We start from the raw sequence: 22,505 nt of genomic DNA, 5'->3' as shown, positions 1-22,505 counted from the left end.
AAATGGAATGGGAGGAGACTTCTGGGGAGTGTAAACACCAATATAATCTAATTGGTCTCAATGGCCAGTTTCTGCACTGTATATTATGTAATGCTATGTAAACATTGTTTTATGAAGGTTTAGTGCAGCTTTCTTACTGTCACATTCTAGGCCTTTATATATAATGCCTTGGATTAGTATTTTTCTTTAACAGCCCGTGTGTTGGATGCATATCCGTCAAGCGTACATGGGCAGAATTTTAGGGTCCCATTTCTGTGGGGATGGGGCTGTAAAATGCGGCGAGACATTATAAACCCCGTTGACGACAGCGGGTATGTAAAATCCCACTGTCGTAAAACTCTGCCCAGTGAGTGTCTGGGTTCCCAAGTAGAATCTCCAAATACTAGCAGGATTCCGTTTGATAAAAATGGAATTTTGATGATTTAGTTGCCCTATATCAATGACGGAGATCTTGTAGCGAAATGGGCATCATTCCTATCTCTGAGCCAGAAGCTCCGGTTTCAAATCCCACTCCAGGACTTGATGGCCAAGGAAGGTGTGTCTGGAAGGCAGGCAAAGCTGGGTGATCACCAACCTCCAGATCTTTCCAACACATGCCATTGGCAGGCGGTAAGAGCAGGAGAGATTCCTGGTCAGACACCCTCGATGTGGAGTGGCGCCTCTCAAAGCCGTGGCCCCTGATGACAGCTTGGTGACCTGGCAAGGGGCAAATTGGCTACAGAAACAGATGTCAACATGTGCTTCTTCTGCCTCATGTCACTAGAGGCGGGCTCTGGGGACAAACAGTCTATGGCTTGGTATGACGGGGTGTGTGTGTGTGTTGGGGCGAGTTTCGCATTCTTCAACTTAAAAGACAGATCTGCATGAAAAAGTATTTTTTTTCCACTGTTTATAAACACATGGTGTGATTTGGAAACTGTATCAATATATAATTTTCACATGACACCAGTGATTGGTGGGGGGAGGGGGGAAGCTTCTTGGCCAACCTCATCTCCAGCTAAGAAAATGTGTAGCAAAAGCTTTTCCACTTCATCACTTTAAAGAGCTGATTCTGAGTAATATAGAAACTCTTTCACAAAAAAAACCTCCTCTCTAAGACCCAGTGGAAACTTCCACTCCCCCCCGCCCCTTCCAAGTAGCGAGTTGTAGATTGTTCCTTATATTTTTTCTGCTCTGATTGGAGGGTAGGTTACAAATGGAAAGCTAAGCTGTGGAGAGGACACTGAGTGCATTATACAGCAGCTCTGGGTCAAGTACAATGGGTCCAATTCCCTCCACTGTTATTCACAGGTACGTAGAGAGAGAGAGAGACTTAACTGCTTGATTCATGTTCATCTGTTGCTACTGTCTTTCGAGGTCGCTGTACTTTTGATTCGAGTTGCTTTGTTATTTAATATGGGCATTTCTTAAAGCAGGAACTGCTGTGATTCAGGAGTGTTGAGCAACCCCCCCTCTCTCTGTACGTGTCAGGCGCTGGGATGGGATGGGATGGCACAGATGAAGTTCAAACGTGTGTCTGTGTTTCTTTTCCTGCTGTCTTTGGGATAAGGATGATGCATAGATCCTCTTATCTGACCCTCCCTTCCCTCTGTAACTGTAATATTGTTTGTTCGATGGAATTGTTGGGAAGACTCCATATATGGGAAAGTATTACAGAAAGGAATCAGCCGCCCTACAACTGGGGATGTGTTTTAAGTTTTCTGGTGAGTTTGGCAGGAACACACACTGACAGCGATTTCATCATGTTGCTTTCCTCAGACACCGAACATGTGCGAAACATCATTTTTTTTTTAAGGTTTGCTTAAAAACATCATGTCAGATCTTGCTGGGAGAGATCAGAGGGTCAACGACACATCCCTGTTATTAATGTGCGAAATTGGCCAGCAAACTGAGAGACTAAAGAGATTAAACTGGGGGCTACGAGTCCCCAGAATTTGCTGGTTGATTTATGTGCATTACACAAGCTGCATTCCTGCCCTTAGTCCACCCGTGATCTTTCACAATTTGCTGGATTTATACATTAATCACCATTCAATTTACTGCAGGATGTTAAATCTGGTAATTGGGAGCACACGTATGCATTTAACAACGTGATAATGTCATGCAAATCCACTTCTGTGACTCAGGAAAGGGATAATTTAAAGTTTTCGATTTAATTCCTGTGTGTAGTAATTTGTTGTACCTGGTTTGGTGACTGAGTGGCCTTAAATGTTGGATTAGGGTCTGGTCTCTTTGGGGGAAAGGGTTCAAATCCCCCACTGCCCTAAGGAGCACAGGACCATAGTGGTAAAAACAGAAATACCTGGAAAGACTCAGCAAGTCTGGCAGCATTGCCGGAGAAGAGCAAAGTTGACGTTTCGAGTCCTCACGACCCTTCAACAAACAGTAAAAATAGGAAAGGGGTGAAATATAAACTGGTTTAAGGGGGGGTTGTTGGGACAAGCAGCCAGTGATAGGAGGAGATAACCAAAAGATGTCACAGACAAAAGGACAAAGAGGTGTTGAAGGTAGTGATATTATCTGAAGGAATGTGCTAGTTAAGATTGCAGAGCAGGATGAGCAAGGTAGCTCTAGTCGGGGTGGGGTGAAATAAACAATGGGTGGAATACATTTAAAAATAATGGAAATAGGTGGGAAAAGAAAAATCTATATAAATTATTGGAAAAAAACAAAAAGGAGGGGGAAGAAACGGAAAGGGGGTGGGGATGGAGGAGGGAGTTCAAGATCTAAAATTGTAGAATTCAATATTCAGTCCGGAAGGCTGTAAAGTGCCTAGTCGGAAGATGAGGTGCTGTTCCTCCAGTTTGCATTGAGCTTCACTGGAACAATGCAGCAAGCCAAGGACGGACATGTGGGCATGAGAGCAGGGTGGTGTGTTGAAATGGCAAGTGACAGGGAGGTCTGGGTCATGCTTGCGGACAGACCGAAGGTGTTCTGCAAAGCGGTCACCCAGTCTGCGTTTGGTCTCTCCAATGTAGAGGAAACCGCATTGGGAGCAACGAACGCAGTAGACTAAATTGAGGGAAGAGCAAGTGAAATGCTGCTTCACTTGAAAGGAGTGTTTGGGCCCTTGGACGGTGAGGAGAGAGGAAGTGAAGGGGCAGGTGTTGCATATTCTGCGTTTGTATGGGGAGGTGCCGTGGGAGGAGGTTGAGGTGTAGGGGGTGATGGAGGAGTGGACCAGGGTGTCCCGGAGGGAACAATCCCTGCGGAATGCCACCAGGGGGGGTGAAGGGAAGATGTGTTTGGTGGTGGCATCATGCTGGAGTTGGCGGAAATGGCGGAGGATGATCCTTTGAATGCGGAGGCTGGTGGGGTGATAAGTGAGGACAAGGGGGACCCTATCATGTTTCTGGGAAGGAGGAGAAGGCGTGAGGGCGGATGCGCGGGAGATGGGCCGGACACGGTTGAGGGCCCTGTCAACGACTGTGGGTGGAAAACCTCAGTTAAGGAAGAAGGAGGACATGTCAGAGGAGCTGTTTTTGAAGGTAGCATCATCAGAACAGATGCGACGGAGGCGAAGGAACTGAGAGAATGGGATGGAGTCTTTACAGGAAGCGGGGTGTGAGGAACTGTAGTCGAGGTAGCTGTGGGAGTCAGTAGGCTTGTAATGGATATTGGTGGACAGTCTATCATCAGAAATTGAGACAGAGAGGTCAAGGAAGGGAAGGGAAGTGTCAGAGATGGACCATGTGAAAATGATGGGTGGAGATTGGAAGCAAAATTAATAAATTTTTCCAGGTCCCGACAAGAGCATGAAGCAGCACCGAAGTAATCATCGATGTACCGGAGAAAGAGTTGTGGGAGGGGGCCGGAGTAGGACTGGAACAAGGAATGTTCCACATACCCCATAAAGAGACAGGCATAGCTGGGGCCCATGCGGGTACCCATAGCCACACCTTTTATTTGGAGGAAGTGAGAGGAGTTAAAGGAGAAATTGTTCAGTGTGAGAACAAGTTCAACCAGACGGGGGAGAGTGGTGGTGGATGGGGATTGTTCGGGCCTCTGTTCGAGGAAGAAGCAGAGAGACCTCAGACCATCCCGGTGGGGGATGGAGGTGTAGAGGGATGACCCATCGTGGTAATGTTACTGACTAGTAATCCTCAGATTTGGATCTCTGTGCCAGAGACATAAGTTCAAATCCCACCATGGCAGCTGGGGGGAATTTAAATTCAATCAATAAATTAAATCTGGAATTAAAAAAAACATTGCTGCATTGTTATTAAAAGCCCATCTGGTTCACTTGAGGGAAGGAAATCTGCTGTTCTCATCTTTGAATGAGATTGCTTCTCCTTCTACACTCCAAAGAATATGAGCCCATTTTACACAGCCTCTTATCAGATAGCAACCCCCTCATCAAACCGAGTGAACCTTTGCTGAATCACCTCCAATGCAAACCATATTCTTCCTTAAATATGGAGACCAAAACTGCACAAATATTCCAGCCCCATCCAAAGCCCGAACAATTCTAGCAAGAGTTTCTTATTCTTATTTGTCAATCCTCTTGCAATAAAGACCAAAATGCCATTTGCCTCTCTAATTGCTTGCTGTACCTGTGTGCTAACTTTCTGTGCTACAAGCACACCCAAATCTCTCCAAACATCATCATTTACACATTCTTTACCTTTTAAAAAATATTCTGCTTACTAACCCTTCCCCACATTATACTCCATCTGTCATCCTGTTGCCAACTCACTTAACCTGTCCTTATCTCTTTGCAGCCTCTGTGTCTCCTCCCCACAAGTTACCTTTTCACCTAGCTCTGTATCATCAGCAAACTTATCTGTCTCATCATCTACGTCATTGAAATAGATTGTAAATAGCTGAGGCCCCAGCACTGATCCTTACAGCACTCCACTTGTCCCAGTGCTGACTTGAAAATGTCTTATTAATTCCTGTTCTTTGCTCCCTGTCCATTAATCAATCCTCTATCCGGGCTAATATATTACCCCCAACTCCATGAGCCCTTATCTTTTTTTAATTCATTTTCATGGGATGTGGGTGTCGCTGGCTGGGCCAGCACTTATTGCCCATCCCTAATTGCCCTTGAGAAGTTGGTGGTGAGCTGCCTTCTTGAACCACTGCAGTCTATGTGGTGTAGGTACACCCACAGTGCTGTTAGGGAGGGAGTTCCAGGATTTTGACCCAGCGACAGTGAAGGAACGGCGATATATTTCCAAGTCAGGATGGTGAGTGACTTGGAGGGGAACTTCCAGGTGGTGGTGTTCCCATCTATCTGCTGCCCTTGTCCTTATAAATGGTAGTGACCGTGGGTTTGGAAGGTGCTGCCTTAGGAGCCTTGGTGATTTGCTGCAGTGCATCTTGTAGATGGTACACGCTGCTGCCACTGTGTGTCGGTGGTGGAGGGAGTGAATGTGGTGTCAGTCAAGCAGGATGCTTTGTCCTGGATGGTGTCAAGCTTCTTGAGTGCTGTGGGAGCTGCACTCATTCAGGCAAGTGGGGAGTATTCCATCACACTCCTGACTTGTGCCTTGTAGATGGTGGACAGGCTTTGGGGAGTCAGGAGATGAGTTACTCGCTGCAGGATTCCTAGACTCTGACCTGCTCTTGTAACCACAGTATTTATATGGCTAGTCCAGTTCAGTTTCTGGTCCATGGTAATCCCCAGGATGTTAATAATGGGAGATTCAGCGATGGTAATGCCATTGATTGCCAAGGGGCGATGTTTAGATTCTGTTTTGTTGGGGATGGTCATTGCCTGACACTTGTGTGGTGTGAATGTTACTTGCCACTTGTGAGCCCAAGCCTGGATATTGTCCAGGTCTTGCTGCATTTGGACATGGACTGCTTCAGTATCTGAGGAGTCGCGAATGGTGCTGAACACTGTGCAATCATCAGCGAACATCCCCACTTCTGACCTTATGATGGAAGGAAGGTCATTGATGAAGAAGCTGAAGATGGTTGGGCCGAGGACACTACCCTGAGGAACGCCTGTAGTGATGTCCTGGAACTGAGATGATTGACTTCCAACAACCACATCCATCTTCCTTTGTGCTAGGTATGACTCCAACCAGCAGAGCGTTTTCCACCTGATTCCCATTGACTCCAGCTTTGCTAGGACTCCTTGATGCCACACTCTGTCAAATGCTGCCTTGATGTCAAGAGCAGTCACTCTCACCTCACCTTGGGAGTTCAGCTCTCTTGTCCATGTTTGAACCAAGGCTGTAATGAGGTCAGGAGCTGAGTGGCCCTGGCGGAACCAAACTGAGCATCAGTGAGCAGGTTATTGCTAAACAAGTGTTGCTTGATAGCACTGTTGATGATCCCTTCCATTACTTTACTGATGATGAGTAGTCTGATGGGGCAGTAATTGGCCGGGTTGGATTTGTCCTGCTTTTTGTGTATTGGACATACCTGGGCAATTTTCCACATAGCCAGGTAGATGCCTGTGTTGTAGCTGTACTCGAGCAGCTTGGCTAGGCGCGTGGCAAGTTTTGGAGCACAAGTCTTCAGTACTATTGCCAGAATATTGTTGGGGCCTATAGACTTTGCAATATCCAGTGCCTTCTGCTGTTCCTTGAGTGAATCAAATTGGGTGGAGACTGGCATCTGTGATGCTGGGGACCTCTGGAGGAGGCCAAGATGGATCATCCACTTGGCACTTCTGGCTGAAGATTGTTGCAAATGCTTCAGCCTTTTCTTTTGCAGGGTTCCTCCATCATTGATGATGGAGATATTTGTGAAGCCTCCTCCTCCAGCCTATTAACCTTTTGTGTGGCACCTTTTATTGAATGCCTTTTGGAAATCCAGGTATGCTACATCTACTTGTTCCCCTTTATCTACCCTCCTGTTACACCCGCAAAAGACTCTAATAAATTTGTCAAATGTCGTTTCCCTTTCGTAAAACCATGTTGAATTGTCCTGATTATGATGGAATCTGTGGTTTCAGAGTTTGTAATTTTTGAGGCAGACCCTAATTGAAAACGGAAACTGACCTTCCCAGTTTCTAAGGAAATGGAAATTGAAACTTAGGCTGGAATTTCTGGCATGGCAGGATCTCCCGGTCCCGCTGAGGTGAACTGAGATTCCAAAGGCTCGCAGGCCCTGGCCCGGGAGAACCGTCGCCGGGGGCGGGGATGGGGTTAGGGCTAGAAAATTTCGGCCTTAGATTGGGAAACCAAATCTTCAAGGGAGGCTGAAACTGGTTGAGGCTATATAAAGGCACACACAGCCACCCAAGCTCAGCAGTAGCAGTTGTTGAGTCCAGTGGTGCAGTACAGGCTGAAGAAGGCAGAGTCCAGATCCTGGAAGCTGAGGATAAGTTGCTCCCAGTGTTTCTGTTACTTGAAGATAACATTGGTCAATCTACACCCCCCCTCCCCTAGACTGAGTAGCTCAGTTGGTTGGATGGCTGGTTTATGATGCAGAGTGATGCCAACAGCATGGGTTCAATTCCTGTATTGGCTCTGGCCACCCATGAAGCTTCTCAACCTCACCCCTCACCTGAGGTGTGGTGACCCTCGGGTTAAACTCACCACCAGTTTTCTCTCTGTAATGAGAGAGCAGCTTCTGGGACTACAGTAACTTTCATTTCATTCTTCAGACCGAATTGAGGAGATGCTGCATTTGTGTACAATTTGCATAGTAAAAACTCTTCTGTTTTAGACTATGGAATCTCGTGGCTTTATTCTTTTTGTATATAAGGGGGATATCGGATTTCTTTTTAAAAAAATGTTACTGGTCTCCACCAAGATTGTAACATAATCATACTATACTTTTCCAAGTGCATCGTTAAGATTTCCTTAAAATAGATTCCAGCATTTTCCCAATGACTGATGTTAGGACAACTTAACGTGTAGATGCCTGTGATCCCCCTCCTTTCTTGAAAGGCAGTGTTACATTTCTCAACCTCCAACCTGATAGGATCGTTCTGAATCTCAACATTTTGGAAAATCATAGCTAGTGCATCCACTATCTCTGCAGCTGTAGACTAGAACCCTAGGGTGTGGGCCATTGGGTCTGGGGGATTTGTCGGATTTTAGCCCCTTAAGTTTCGCCAATACTTCTTCTCTGCTGACATTAATTACCTTAATTAATTTCCTCACACTTATTAGCCTCTAGGTTACCGTCAATTTCTGGTATGTAACCTGTGTCTTCTACTGTGAAGACAGACACTGAATCTGTGTTCAATGTCTCTGCCGTTTCCTCATTCCCCATAATAATTTCTCCTCTCTCCGCTTCTAAGGGACCAACATTTACTTTAGCTACTCTCTATTTTATAGACTTATAAAAGCTCTTACAACCTGTTTTTATATTTCTGATTAGTTTACTCACATTCTATTTTTTCCCTTTTTACCAACTTTTTGGCGGCTCTCTACTAGTTTCTAAAACACCCCCAATCTCAGGCTTCTTAGTATTCTTTTCAACCTTCGCAAACCTCTTTTTTTAATCTAATGCTACCCTTAACTTCCTGAGTGAGCCACGAGTGAATCTGGTATTCAATGGAATGTCTTTTGAATTATTTCTTTAAATGTTTCTCACTCTTTATTTACTGCCATACCTTTTAATCTATTTACCCAATCACCCGCAGCCAGTTCTCGTATCTATTTAATTGGCTTGGTTTAAGTTTATGATTATCGTTTGTGATCAGAGTATATCACTTTCGAACTTAAAATGGAATTCAGCGGTCTCATGATCACCACTCCCCAGTGATCTTTTACTGTGACATTACTAATTAACCCTGCCTCATTACACAATTCTAGATCCAAGACGGCGTTATCCCTTGTTGGCTAAACAATGTATTGCTGCAGGAAATGTCATGAAAACTTTCTACACACTCATCTTCTAGACCGCTCTTCGATTGTCCCAGTCCGTATGAAGGTTAAGGTCCCCCCCACAATTATCATTACAATCTCCAATAATTTCTTGTTTAATGTCCTGTCCAACAGCACAACTACTCTTAGGGGGCCTATAAATTACTCGCACCAGTGTTTTTTAACCCTTGCTGTTCCTGATTTCCAGGCGTATTGATTCTACTTCGTGATGTTCTGAGACCATTGTCCTTAAGTCACCCTTTACTGTCAGGGCTACCCCACCTTTGCCATTCTGACTGTCTCTCCGAAATATTGTGTACCCCGGAATATTCGTTCCTCAGCCTTGATCACCTTGCAGCCATATATCAGTAATGGCGAATAATTTCAGGTTGTGCAAGGGTTAAAATGTCGGCTTGATAACATCAGTTTGAATTTTAATGTAGCGTTTTAAGGAGGCTGCTGGTTTGCTGTTAGTTATGATTTGGTGTACAAAGGGCTTCGGAATAAGCTGCTCTCAGCTTAGTGTGAATGGATTCCTCTCTTAGGAATATGCTGGGATTAGTGGAGGGTGCGCAGATGGTCAGGAGCTGATGGCCTGGTTTTCTATGAGTACGTCAATGGCTTAAGCTTTGAATTGTTTGTGACATCTGTTACCACACATAATATTATTGTCGTTCACTTCAAGGAGTTCATTGGCCCAGAAGGGAAAATAAAACAGTAAAAACTGGGAAATAAGGATACTGGTCTGAACTGGTCTTGTATAATTTAATATGGAACACCAGTAAAAACTGGGAAATAAGAATACTGGTCTGAACTGGTCTTGTATAATTTAATATGGAACACCAGTTAAAAACTGGGAAATAAGAATACTGGTCTGAACTGTTTTCTCCTTCTGGGATGGGGTGACACAGCGGGTGGCCCTCTCATTTCTGTGTCAAAAGGCTGTGGGTTCAATTCCTGCTCCAGATAAGTTGAGCTCAAAGTCCAGGCTAATGCTGGAGTGCGTTACTGCGGGAGTGATTTTAAACGATCCTCTCAGGTGCCCCTGGCCAATATTTATCCCTTAATTAGCCAAAATAAATAGAATAACTGTTACTGGATGTTGCTGTGTGTAAATTGGCTCCTGTGTGCCCTAATATTATAATAGTATGTGACCTTCAAAAATTAACTGCTTTTGGGACTTCCTCTGGCTCGTTAAATCCAGGTCTCTCTTTCTGCCTCATGGGTTTAATTACAGCTACAGAGACATTAAAATAAGTTGACAGTTTAAAATGCAGAGCAGTTGGAACGTGTATAAACTTAGTGAAATATCAGGGGACCCCAGTTGCAGCTACACGTTTCCTGTATTCTTGCAAACAATACTTAGTGAATAAAGGCTTTAACTCACTGACCTGGATATCGGAGAGTAAGTTTTACACACGCCCCTGGTTAAGTCTGAGTGTGTGAGTGTGTGAGTGTGTGAGTGTGTGAGTGTGTGTGTGATGGTGCGGAAAACTCGACACAAAATCCAGGCTGACACATTCGTGTAGTACTAAAGGAGTGCTGCATTGTCGGTGATGCTCAGTTTTGGTGTTAAAACCAAGGACCCATCTTCCCTATCGGATTAATGTATAAGGTCTCTTGGCACTATTTTGAAGTAGAGCTGGTGAGTTCTCTCTGGTGCCCTGGCCAATATTTATCCCTCTACCAACGTCAGTTTAAATAGGCAATCGGGTCACTATTGCATTGTTGTTTGTGGGAGCTTGCTGTGTGCAGATTGGCTGCTGTGTTTCCTGCGTTACAACAGTGACTGCACTTCAAAACAAAAAGTACTTCATTGGCTGCAAAGCGGTTTGGAACATCCTGAGGCTGTGAAAGGTGCTATATAAATGCAAGTCCTTCCTCTCCTTTTTAGATGGCAAAGAATCTACTCCACGGAACTTGTCGCTGAGAGTATCCGGTGACTGAATGTGGTGGAGCTGGAGCTGACTCTATTTTTCCTTTTAGAAGTTTGTTAAATTCAAGAGAGATTTCTGAGGATTTAATGTAACTAAAATTGTTTTCAGGAACATGAAGAGAAGGGCTTAGAGATTCCACACCGGAGAGTATATCTTTCAGTTGTGTGGTAACTGTGTCAACGCTTATCAGACAGTAAGGGCAGAATCATCCCAGATTTGTATTAATTGTGGTAGTGGGCGGGTAAGACGATGTTTCACCCGTCGGCCGCAATGGCGGCTTCTCAGGCCATATCGTCCCAAACCCACCGCATTAATTATGCATTCCCGGGAAACACGCCGTTTCCATGGCGGACGGACTTTCATTTGCCCGTCACGCCATCACGCCGGGTGCCATATTTAAGCTCCAGCCGCGTGTACACATCTCAGCGCTCCAGCCGCGTGCGCACATCTCAGTGCTCCAGCCCACGACTGCTGCACAGAAAGCAGAGTGATCCCAAAAGGCAAAAAGACTGCAGGCCCCCCCGCTTCATCGAAACATCCCTCGAGCGCCTTTTGGATGCAGTGGATGCCGCCATGATGTCCTCTACCCCCGCTCTGGCCGCAGGAGGGGCAGCGGCATCACCAATCCGGCTTGGGAGGCGGTGGTCAGTGCCAATGCCCTGTAAAAGAGGACAGCCACTCAGTGCCCCTACAGGATGAGTGATCTCATCCATTCCGCCAGGGTAACTCAATCTTCTCACCACTCTCAACTCACAAACCCATCACACATCCACAGGGATCTCACACCTCAAGGGACAACACCACTAACTCTCACACACACCCTCACATCCCCATCAGCCTCATATCCTCTGGAGCTCACATCCTCATCCTATCCTCTGCTTACCACACAAACATTCCACCAAGTGCCATGTGTCCTGCTCACATTCTCTCCATCTGTTCCTACGCAGGAGAAGCTGGCTCACATCAGCAGGGAGAGGTCCCACATTAGGCCCCTCACTCACTTTGAGGAGTGTGCCATCGCGCTGACCGGTGAGGATGTGGACTATGCCTGTGGTGACGGTGAGGTTGGTGGTGAACACCCTCATGAGGATTCTGCACCACATCATCCCTCTCTCAATGCAACTGTGAGTGCTCTCTCTCTCTCTCCTGCTTCTGACTCTGCTGCCCTGCACTAATTATCTCTACCTTGGTTCACAGGGAGCTCTGTCAAGCAACCGACACCCTCAGCCAGCCAGTCCCTCAGCTCCATCCAGGCCCTCACCTCCAGCCAAGAGGACACCTCCTCCATTGAAGAGCTGGGAATAAGCAGCCTGGAAGCGCTTACCCACACCTTCTACCAGTGCAGAGGCACATGCCTCGGTAGGATCTAGATCTAGAGCGGGCTCGGGTTTACAATCTGGTGGTCACTGCACAGACACATCTGCAGCAGGAGGAGGGAGGTTCAGCTGAGTTCCCTGGCACTCGGAGGGCTGCTGGGGAAGAGGCATCTGTGAGATCAGAGTCAGATGATGAACCTCTGGATTCTGCCTTCCAACTCATCCTGGAGAGTCAGCAGAAGGCGTGGGAACATCGCGCAGAGCTGTTGGAAGCCCTCAACAGAGTGGCATGTGAGTCAGAGGAGTGCATCCACCTGCTCTCTGATGAAGTGGTGCCCACATGTGCCCGCACGGAGGTCTCCGTGGGGAGGGTGGTAGACGCCATGGAGACCCTGGTCCAGGAGAATGTGGAGATGTGTGCAGACCTGCACTCCATCGCGGGGGCCGTGGGGAGTTCCTGCAGTGGCAACGGGAGAGGGAAACAGGGCATCTCGGTGTCCCCCCAGGTGCCCCTCCCCTCAAGGAGTCAGGCCAGGGCCCTCGAGCACCCAAAGGGAGGAGGAGAGGCAGCTGGATACCCCTGGGTCATCCAATCAGGAATCTCAGAGACTGTCCTCTCCCTCCGAGTCCCCTTTGCCTGTGAGTCCCTCAACCTCGCCCTCTGTCACCTCAGAGGGAGCAGCTGACCAATGAGTGATTCTGGAGGGAGAAGTGTGCGCGCGGCAGGGCCTTTCGGAGCCTCGAGCAAGCACTCTCTCCCTCGCATGCAGATCCTTCACGTTTCACACTCATCTCAATATCCTGAGCGTTTTCAATGCTGCCTGCTGGGGTTCCCTTTCAGTTGACCATCTGAGCTGATCGGCATCTCCACCCACCCACTGATCACACTCCCATGCAGCACCTGATCTCACCCAATAACAACTCTCGTTTCACTTTCAATTTAGACAACATGGTCTTGATTCGCTTGTTTTTGTCAGCTCCCCCATCCTTTCCCCTCCCCCACACCCATTTCCTTTCCCCTCCCCCAGTCACCCATTTCCTTTCCCCATCACTGTTGACTCCCCCAGCATCACCTTCCACCTCCTCTCCGTGACCTACCAGCCACAACCCTTTTCCTTTGGGGATGTCCAGGTGAACATGCATGTTCCCTTCCTTCCCGAAAATCCCACCCCCATCTACATTCGCCTACCCAACCTCCTCCTTCCCACCCCAGGGTCCGTGTCTGCCTCTGAGCCCCAACCAACCACCCTCGCCGTCTCTTCTACCGCTACCGTTGAACCTTCACCCTCCCACCCTACCACTTCACTCTGCCCTCACCATGCTCACCATTCCCTCGCACTACACCCACCCACAGTTTGTTCCCCAGGAGGCAGCATTGGACTCATCAGAGCCCTCCCTTGCACGTTCACCTTGACATCCCCTACTCTGGACCCTTTACCCCCCTTGGAACTCCTTCTCCTCCCCCCACCCCAGACTTCCACCCCCATTGGTCCTCCCTTCCACTCCTCACCCCTTCCCTCCTCCGAACCCGTCCCCTTACACTCCCCCTTACACCTACCTCTCCAGTTGCCTCCTCCATTAGCCCAGCCTCCCCCCATACTCCCTCCCTCCCCGACACCTTCATTTCCCCCCCTCCCAACCTCACCCCATCCTGACACCTCTTTCTCTCCCAGTCGATCCAAGACCTTCCTTTTCCAACCCCGCCCCCCCGGGTACACCTTCCTCTCCCAAACCCAGTTGGACCTTCCTCTCCCACCCCCTCGGCCATCACCCGTTGTGAGCATCAAAGGTGACTTTCCAACTTCTGTGTGCTGCTTCCCGGTGGAGCCTTGTCCGTGAGAATCCGCCCAGCGGGTCATGGACGTCCCTCCAGGATCCCATCGCTGTCGGCCTCCAGCATCTTCTGCCCCTTGGACGTCCGCGATGTGAGCAAGACCCTGGCGGTCTGCACGTCCCAGTTGTCGAGACGTGTTCTGCAGCGGTGTGCAATCACGCCAACGTGGGCGGACAATCCAGCGGTGGGGGGCAGGGGGATGGGTGGGGGGAACAACTCCAGCGGGCTGGCCTTATAATGATTTGCTGATGCGTTACGAAGCGGTTCCCGATGTCCGATGGTGCGGAACGCGACCCACCATCGATGGGGCTGAGCGGACGATCGCAAACTGGCTTCACGACACCGCGATGCCGATTTCTGGCCTTCTCGCCATATTGTCCCCTCGCCCCACTGAGCACGCCCAGCACCAGCGGGTATGGCAAATTCCACCCTGAGTAAAACTTGTATTTTTCGTTATGTGACTTTTTGGTGGATTCAAGATCGGCTTTGGTCCCTGCAGCTCTGAAGAAAGCTCTCTTGACTTTGTCACTAGGCGGTAGTTCATGAAAGAGTCTGGACAATATCCATCTTTTTTATCATTACCTGTGGGACAGCAGGCAGATTTGATTGATTATATTAATTAGACAGTTAAGAGTTCCTTCATTTGACAAACGTAATGGGATTAGAGATCCTTGGAAGGACATCGTGTACTTTATTTATAATCACTTATTGAATAATTTCCATTATAGTCGGATGGGAACAGCAAATGGACAAATAGTTAGCCAGGAGACGGCTAATCTGACCAGAACTACTTAACCGATTAATTGCCTAACCATTGAGGAGTATTTCATTTATATTCCTTTAATCTGGCTTTAATGTTGCAGAAAAGACAGATACCGAATGAGACAGCAGTCCTGTGGTCCTCAATTCTATCCTTTGCACTGCCTCTCACTGTCTGAGGTATCATCCATGTAAAGTTTGATCAGAGACTTAGTTAAAATTTACTGAAAAAAACTGCTATGCTTGAACTTTTATTGTTTTGCAACAATTTATTTCCTGTGTAAATCATGTGTTATATTGTTGCTTTTCTTTTATGTACGCTATGTAATTATCTTACCTGTAAATAAATGTGACTATTAGTCTTAACCTGTGTAAAATAGTTTGACTGTGAATATTTGCCATGTGTCTCCAGCCCTAAAACTCTCCATCTTTGCATTCCTCTAACTCTTGCCTCTTGTGCATCCTCCAGTTTCTTTGCTCCACTGTTGGCAGCCATTGCTTCAGTGGCCTACCTTAAACTCTGGAATTTCCTCCCTAAACGTATCTGCCTCTGCATCTCTCTCCCTCTCTCTTTTCCTTTAAGATACTCCTCAGAACCCCATCTCTTTGAGTGAATTTTGGTCATCTATTCTAATATCTCCTTATGTGGTTCGGTGCCAAATTCAGTTGGATAACACTCCTTTGAAGCACCATGGGATGTTTTAGCACATTAAAGGCGCTATATAAATGCAAACTTTTGACTTTGAAGTCAGGTGTTGGGTTATAGCCAAAGGAACGAGGCCATTGATGGATGGAATATCATTTAAGTTGTTTCTGTTGTCACAGGTTGAAATCAGCATCTGAAATGGGGCCCCTGCAGACTGATCGCAGCCCCTCCCCCAACCTGGATGTGTTTGAGACCTCGATGGAAGAGGATAGTTTCGAATCCCGTTTACGCTACAGGTAAGTGACGTCTTGCCTGAGATTCCCGCTGAACTGACCAAGGAGCGGAAACTTGTTTTGACTTCTGACCCTTCGAGGGTTAAATTGTGCGGGCAGGTCGCTCAGACTGGGCTAGATAGAAAATTGACTGGCGACCTGATTTAAAGGGACTCTATAATATTTCCTCTGGGTGCGGGGGGGGATTCGAGGACTGCGGGGAGGGGGCTGTAATGTTAAGATGTGAGCTAGGCCGGGCAGGGGTGAAATCAGGAAGTACTTCTTCTCACACACACATAGTAGCTGGAATTAGGAATTCTCAACCCCGAACTATTTTAAAGACCTCTATCAAGTCATCTCAAGAGAAAAGGACCTCAGCCTGTTAAGTTGGACCATATTAAGTTGTAATATGGGGACCAGGTTTGTGCTCAGTACTCTGAGTGTGGTCTAACCAAGGTTGTGTATAAGCTTAATGGACATCCTGCGGGGCACTTGGTAGGGTGGATACCAGAGGGATGTTTTTCTCTTGTGGGGGGGTGGGGGGAGGAGACTAGAACTAGGGGACACAGTTTAAGGATAAGAGATCTCCCTTTTAAGATGGAGATAAGGAGAAATGTTGCCTCTCAGAGAGTGGTTAGTCTGTGGAATTCTCTTCACCAGAGAGCAGTGGACGCTGGGCCATCGAATTTATTCAAGGCAGATTCTTCATTGACAAGGGAGCCTGGGGCTATGGGGGACAGACAGGAAAGTGGAGTTGAAGCCACATTATCGAGTGGCGGAGCAGGCTCGAAGGTCCAAATGGCCTATTCCTGCTCCTAAGTTGTATGTTCCTCAACATAACTTCTCTGCTTTTGAATTTTATTGTTGAAACAAACCCCAGTGCTTTGCATGCACTGTTTAATGACTTTGTTGAACTGTGTTGCTGTGAATTGCGTATCTGTACCCCAGGCCTCTTGCCATTCCTTTCTTTTTATTATTCTCTCGCAGGATGTAGGTCCCATTGGGTAGGCCAACGTTTATTGCCCACTCCTGATTGCCCTTGAGTAGGGGGTGGTGAGCCACTTTCTTACCCACTGCAGTCCATGAGGCGTAGGAACACTCACAGTGCTGGTAGGAAGGGAGCTCCAGGATTTTGACCCATTATCTCAACATCCCCTCTACCTCATTCGTCTATTTATCATCCAGCAGTGCTAAAGTACAGTCTGTTCCAAACGTCTTGTGCCACGAAAGGCAAACAGTAAATAAAATGAATGTTAGTGGAGCTGTGTTGCTAAGGTTTTGTGGACAGGACTGACAGTCCATTTAAGGGGAGGCTTGATGCATACATGGGGAGGGGAAGAGAGGGATGGAGGTGAGGGAAGCAGGGACAGAGTGGCAAGAGGTAATTAGAGTTGGACAAGGTTTATGTGAGCCAGTTGGGCTACACAGCCTGTAGCTGTGCTCTAGATTGTGTTACTAATGCAACAAGGCTCCAGGGCCACGATGATACAGCGAACATCGTTTGGCCATTCCTGCCCGAAATAATATGGATTTAGTTGGAAGTTAGTTGACAGATGGGAGAGGTTGTAGTTGTTATAGTCAGGCTGCTGGTTCATAGACAGAATGTGGTATCGGAATCTCTGTACTTGTCTGCTTCCATGTCAATGATGCAGCCAGATGTTCACAAGCATCATTTGAAAGGAGGTCCAATAAGACTAGGCCATAAACACTGGTATATTAGTTTATAAACAGAAATCTGACAGGGAGATCTGAGAAAATACATGTGTTGGCTACTACCAGAGTAATAACTGGAGTGTGAAAACTTTCATCGTACACACACCTTCACATTAACCATTGCCTAAGTAGATCATTTAGAACGATTCTCTGAGGGCAAAGGTCAGTAGGTTGTTGCCCTCATTTCAAACTCCAGACAAACATTGACAAGAAAGAGGTGAGATCCTGGCAGTCACATAAAGACCAAATTGTAATATTTCACATATTGCTTAACAAGAATCTATAAGGACCAAATAAAGCCACTGGGTAACCCAACAGGAACAAGAGGCACATGGGGAACACCACCACCTGGAAGTTCCCCTCCAAGCCACTCACCATCCTGACTTGGAAATATATCGGCCATTCCTTCACTGTCGCTGGGTCAAAATCCTGAAACTACCCCTCCCTAACAGCACTGTGGGTGTACCTACACCACATGGACTGCAGTGGTTCAAGAAGGCAGCTCACCACCACCTTCTCAAGGGGCAATTAGGGATGGGCAACAGATGCTGGCCTTGCAAGCGACATTCATTCTTAGAATGAAACTAATAAAAAGATTTTCAATTAACATAACAATGGAGCAATGGGCGGGTGGGATGGGAGTCTAATTTGGTTCCTCCCTAGAGCCCTTTGTAAAATCCTACACAATGCCAGTAACTGACAGCCCCTTTAAAGTATCAGTAGCAGAGACTGCAAGCACTTGAAATTTCTTTGTCATTTGTAAATAAACAGTGTGAAATTGATAGAAGAAATCATTCCAATGTCTGGTTCAGTTACGGCTAACAATTAAACTCAATTTGCATTTCTCTAGCCCCTTTGACTTAGTAAAATGCCCAAATGCACTTCACGCCAAGGAAGAGAGAGCAGGAAAAAGTCAGAAAATGGAGCGATCAAATCATTCTGCGCCGTAACATGCCATGATTCTGTGATTTTGTGAACTGAGTTTGAGTTTTGTGAACACTCCACCCTGTTCTCTTGCCCACATGTCTGTCCTTGGCTTGCTGCATTGTTCCAGTGAAGCCCAACGCAAACTGGAGGAACAGCACCTCATCTTCCGACTAGGCACTTTACAGCCTTCTGGGCTGAATATTGAATTCAACAACTTTAGATCTTAAACTCCCCCTCCCCCCATCCCCACCCCGTTTCTTTTCCCCCCCCCACCCGCCTTTTTTTTCAATAATTTATATAGATTCTTCTTTCCCCACCTATTTCCATTATTTTTAAATCTAAAACTAAAACCTTTAGTCTTTCCACCCCACCCCCACTAGAGCTGTACTTTGAATATCCTGTCTTGCATTCTTAATTAGCACTTTTCTCAGACAAAGACCACCACCTTCAACACCTCTTTGACCCTTTTGTCTCTGACATCTTTTGATTATCTGCTCACACCACACCCTCAATGTGTCTCTTCCCCCCCACCCACCTTAAACCAATTTATATTTCTCCCTTGTTGAAACTATGCTTCAGTTCTGCTGAAGGGCCATGAGGGCTCGAAACGTTGACTGATTTCTTCTCCACCGATGCTGCCAGACTTGCTGAGTTTTTCCAGGTAATTCTGTTTTTATTTTGTTTTGGATTTCCAGCATCCGCAGTAGCTTTTAGCTTTTTGTTTTTATCTTAAAAAAGAACTTGTATTTTGTATTTTTGTCCAGGATTTGAGTTGGTGAGTGCTCCTTTAAATCTGAGTCACTCTGCAAAGGAAGTTGAATAGAAACTGGGGCCAAAGCCTTGTACCAAGCCTACCTTGACGTAATATTGTGAAGTCTGTTGTTATAGTTGTCCTGGGAACAAACTTGGAAGTCTTTTACAGAGTTTTCCAATACTGTATATACAGATATCATTATTGTTTCAGTTTATATTTGTCAGCACCTTGTGGCTAGGTTTCATAATCCATTTCTCATCCCATTTACTTTCTTCTGGGATATAAACAGGAGAAATTCTTGTCCAATAATGTGGTAGTTGTAAATTGCTTGAAATGGGACAGTTTTGAAAATGTTGGTGAAGGTTTAGAAACTTTAGGAAGATGGGCTATTCCGGATAAGCCAGAGAAGCTGGCATAGAAAGGGAGGAGGTTCTAAGTGGTCTGGCAGGCTTAAAAAAAGATAAATCTCCAGGCCCGGATGAAATGTATCCCAGGCTGTTGAGTGAGGCAAGGGAGGAGATAGCAGGGGCGCTGGCAATAATTTTCAATACCTCTCTGGCCATAGGAAGGATTGGACTTCAGCAAGGCTTTTGATAGGATCCCGCGTGGGAGACTGATAATGAAGGTTAGAGCCCATGGGATCCAAGGCAATTTGGCAAATTGGATCCAGAATTGGCTGAGTGGCAGGAAGCAGAGGGTGATTGTCGAGGGGTGTTTTTGTGACTGGATGCCTGTGTCCAGTGGGGTTCCACAGGGATCGGTGTTGGGTCCCTTGCTGTTTGTGGTATACATAAACGATTTAGAATTGAATGTAGGAGGGTTGATCAGTAAGTTTGTGGATGACACGAAAATTGTTGGAGTGGTAAATAATGAGGAGGATAGCCTTGGGTTACAGGAGGATATAGACGGGCTGGTCAGATGGGCTGATCAGTGGCAAATGGAATTTAATCCGGATAAGTGTGAGGTGATGCACTTGGGCAGGACAAACAAGGCACGGGAATACACGATGAATGGTAGGACCCTGGGAAGTACCAAGGATCAGAGGGACCTTGGTGCGCATGTCCACCGGTCCCTCAAGGTAGTGGGACAAGTAGATAAGGTGGTTAAGAAGGCATGTGGGATACTTGGCTTTTATTAGCCGAGGCATAAAATATAAGAGCAAGGAGGTTATACTGGGACTGTATAAAACGCTGGTTAGGCCACAGCTAGAGTATTGCGTGCAGTTCTGGAATCCACATTATAGGAAGGATGTGGTTGCACTAGAGAGACTGCAGAGGAGATTTACCAGGATGTTGCCTGGGCTGGAGAGTTTTAGTTATGAGGAGAGATTGGATAGACTGGGGTTATTTTCCCTGGAGCAGAGGAGATTGAGGGGGGGACGAGATTGAGGGGAGGACATGATTGAGGTGTATAAAATTATGAGGGGCATAGATAGGGTAGACAGGAAGGAACTTTTCTCCTTGGTGGAGGGATCAATAACCAGGGGGCATAGATTTAAAGTAAGGGGCAGGAGGTTTAGAGGGGATGTGAGGAAGAATTTTTTCACCCAGAAGGTGATGGGAATCTGGAACTGACTGCCTGAAAGGGTGGTAGAGGCAGATACCCTGCTAACATTTAAGAAGTATTTGGATGTGCACTTGCGATGCCATGGTATACAAGGCCATGGGCCTAGTGCTGGAAAATGGGATTAGAATAGTTAGGTACGTGTTTGACCGGCGCAGACTCGATGGGCCGAAGGGCCTTTTTCTGTGCTGTAGACCCCTATGACTATGAAAGCTCTTTGAGACCTTGAGGGACTCTGATAGTCCTTCCTCAGGCAGATAACCAGTAATCACAAGCTGAAGCCAGCCACACGTGATCCAAGCAAAGGTTTTGGTGAGGAGATAGTTTAGATCTCACCAACTGCAGCCTGTTGCTGATGTGAATCAGGCCACATCTGATCAGAAGCCCCACATGGCGCCAAGGAGTGAGCTTGATCTCTGCATCACCAGGGGAACAGATGAATCTGTTTTCTCCCCCGATAGCTGAAGGGATGTCAGTCTTTTATTCGTGCCATGGGACCTTCCACCTTCACAAACAGGCCTCAGTTTACTGTCCGAAAGACAGCGTCTGTGACAGTGCAGCATTCCCCGAGTCGCTGCACTGAGGAGCCAGCCTCAGTTATCTGATCAAAGCTTGGAGTGGGCCTCGAACCCACTTGAACGCACTTAGAGACCAGGGTGCTGCCCTCTGAACCTTAAAAAGTCATCAGCCTGATGATTTGTTTCAATTTACATAGAGAAGAATATTCAAATAAAGTATAAACCCAGTTTGTTGTGTCGGATCCTCACAGTGACATGAAACTCTTTCAAACGTGTACGCTCGTGGGTGTGCACCTCTATACAGGTGTGCTCACACCAGACAGTAGGTGAGGACCTCTATACAGGTGTGCTCACACCAGACAGTAGGTGAAGATCTCTATACAGGTGTGCTCACACCAGACAGTAGGTGAGTACCTCTATACAGGTGTGCTCACACCAGACAGTAGGTGAGGATCTCTATACAGGTGTGCTCACACCAGACAGTAGGTGAGTACCTCTATACAGGTGTGCTCACACCAGACAGTAGGTGAGGATCTCTATACAGGTGTGCTCACACAAACAGTAGGTAAGGACCTCTATACGGGGGTGCTCACACCAGACAGTAGGTGAGTACCTCTATACGGGTGTGCTCACACCAGACAGTAGGTGAGTACCTCTATACGGGGGTGCTCACACCAGACAGTGTAGGAATTAATGTGAACCAAAACTTTTGGACCGGAGATTGAGGTGATTCACCAATTTATCTCTTTAATGTTCTGCTTCACCTATTTTCAGGGAGCAAAAGTTAAGTGAGTCGCTGAACTCTGACGACTTCAAGAAGTTTCACCGCGGCTCTGTGAGTATTCTAATCATTCCGATCTCCCACCCTCGCTGGGCATGGAGGGGGCCCGGGTTACCAACCCTCCTGCAATGCCCTGGAGTCTCCAGGCCCCCCCCACCCCCAGTGTGTGCAATACTCAGGAGAGAAACCACCAGGAACGTTTTTAAAAAGCAAAATTGTTGTGTATTTATCTTTCTTGATTATTAGTTATAAAAATATATAGGAGACAGAAAAGGGGTGTGAAACTGGGGGAGGTGGTTAAAGGTGGAAAGGTCATTTGATGAGGCCCCCAGCCGGAGTTGGCAACCTGGGTTCCGACACTCAACACACGCCGGTGAAATTCTGAGGGTCGAACCTGTGGGCCAAACATGGGCCTGAATTTTACACCCCCCCTCCCCCCACACCAGTGGGTTTGTAGGCTGGTTTGGTGAGGGGGTGCGGGGGGGCGGGGGGTGGGTTGGGTGGAACATAAAATTCCTCAGATGGTCTTCCCACCCACCCTGACCTCTCAGTGATTTCACGCTGGGGACAGGCAAAGCCTCAGACGGCCCGCCCGCCCTTGCCCCAATTGAGGCCCTTAGGTGGCCAATTATTGACCGCTTAAGGGCCATTTCCCGCCCAGTCTCATTTTTCGGCTGGTGGGAGGAGTTCACAGGTATGGAGGAAACCCGA

The 22,505-nt window shown here is 47.0% G+C and overlaps 1 protein-coding gene across 1 annotated transcript in view; it reads left to right on the top strand.

The window, feature by feature from the left end:
* LOC144670114 (GRAM domain-containing protein 2A-like) overlaps positions 1-22,505 on the top strand; it is a 78,693-nt gene that overhangs the window by 31,644 nt on the left and 24,544 nt on the right. Inside the window, exons 2-3 of the mRNA XM_078532546.1 lie at positions 15,446-15,562; positions 21,788-21,848. Of these exons, the coding sequence (XP_078388672.1) occupies positions 15,446-15,562; positions 21,788-21,848 (178 nt within the window). The remainder of the gene's footprint in view (positions 1-15,445; positions 15,563-21,787; positions 21,849-22,505) is intronic.

The sequence above is a fragment of the Cetorhinus maximus genome, chromosome 30, assembly GCF_964194155.1.
Source record: "Cetorhinus maximus chromosome 30, sCetMax3.hap1.1, whole genome shotgun sequence".
Lineage (NCBI taxonomy): Eukaryota > Metazoa > Chordata > Chondrichthyes > Lamniformes > Cetorhinidae > Cetorhinus > Cetorhinus maximus.
The sequence above is the reverse complement of the archived record's forward strand: the minus strand, read 5'-3'. Positions and strand labels throughout refer to the sequence as shown.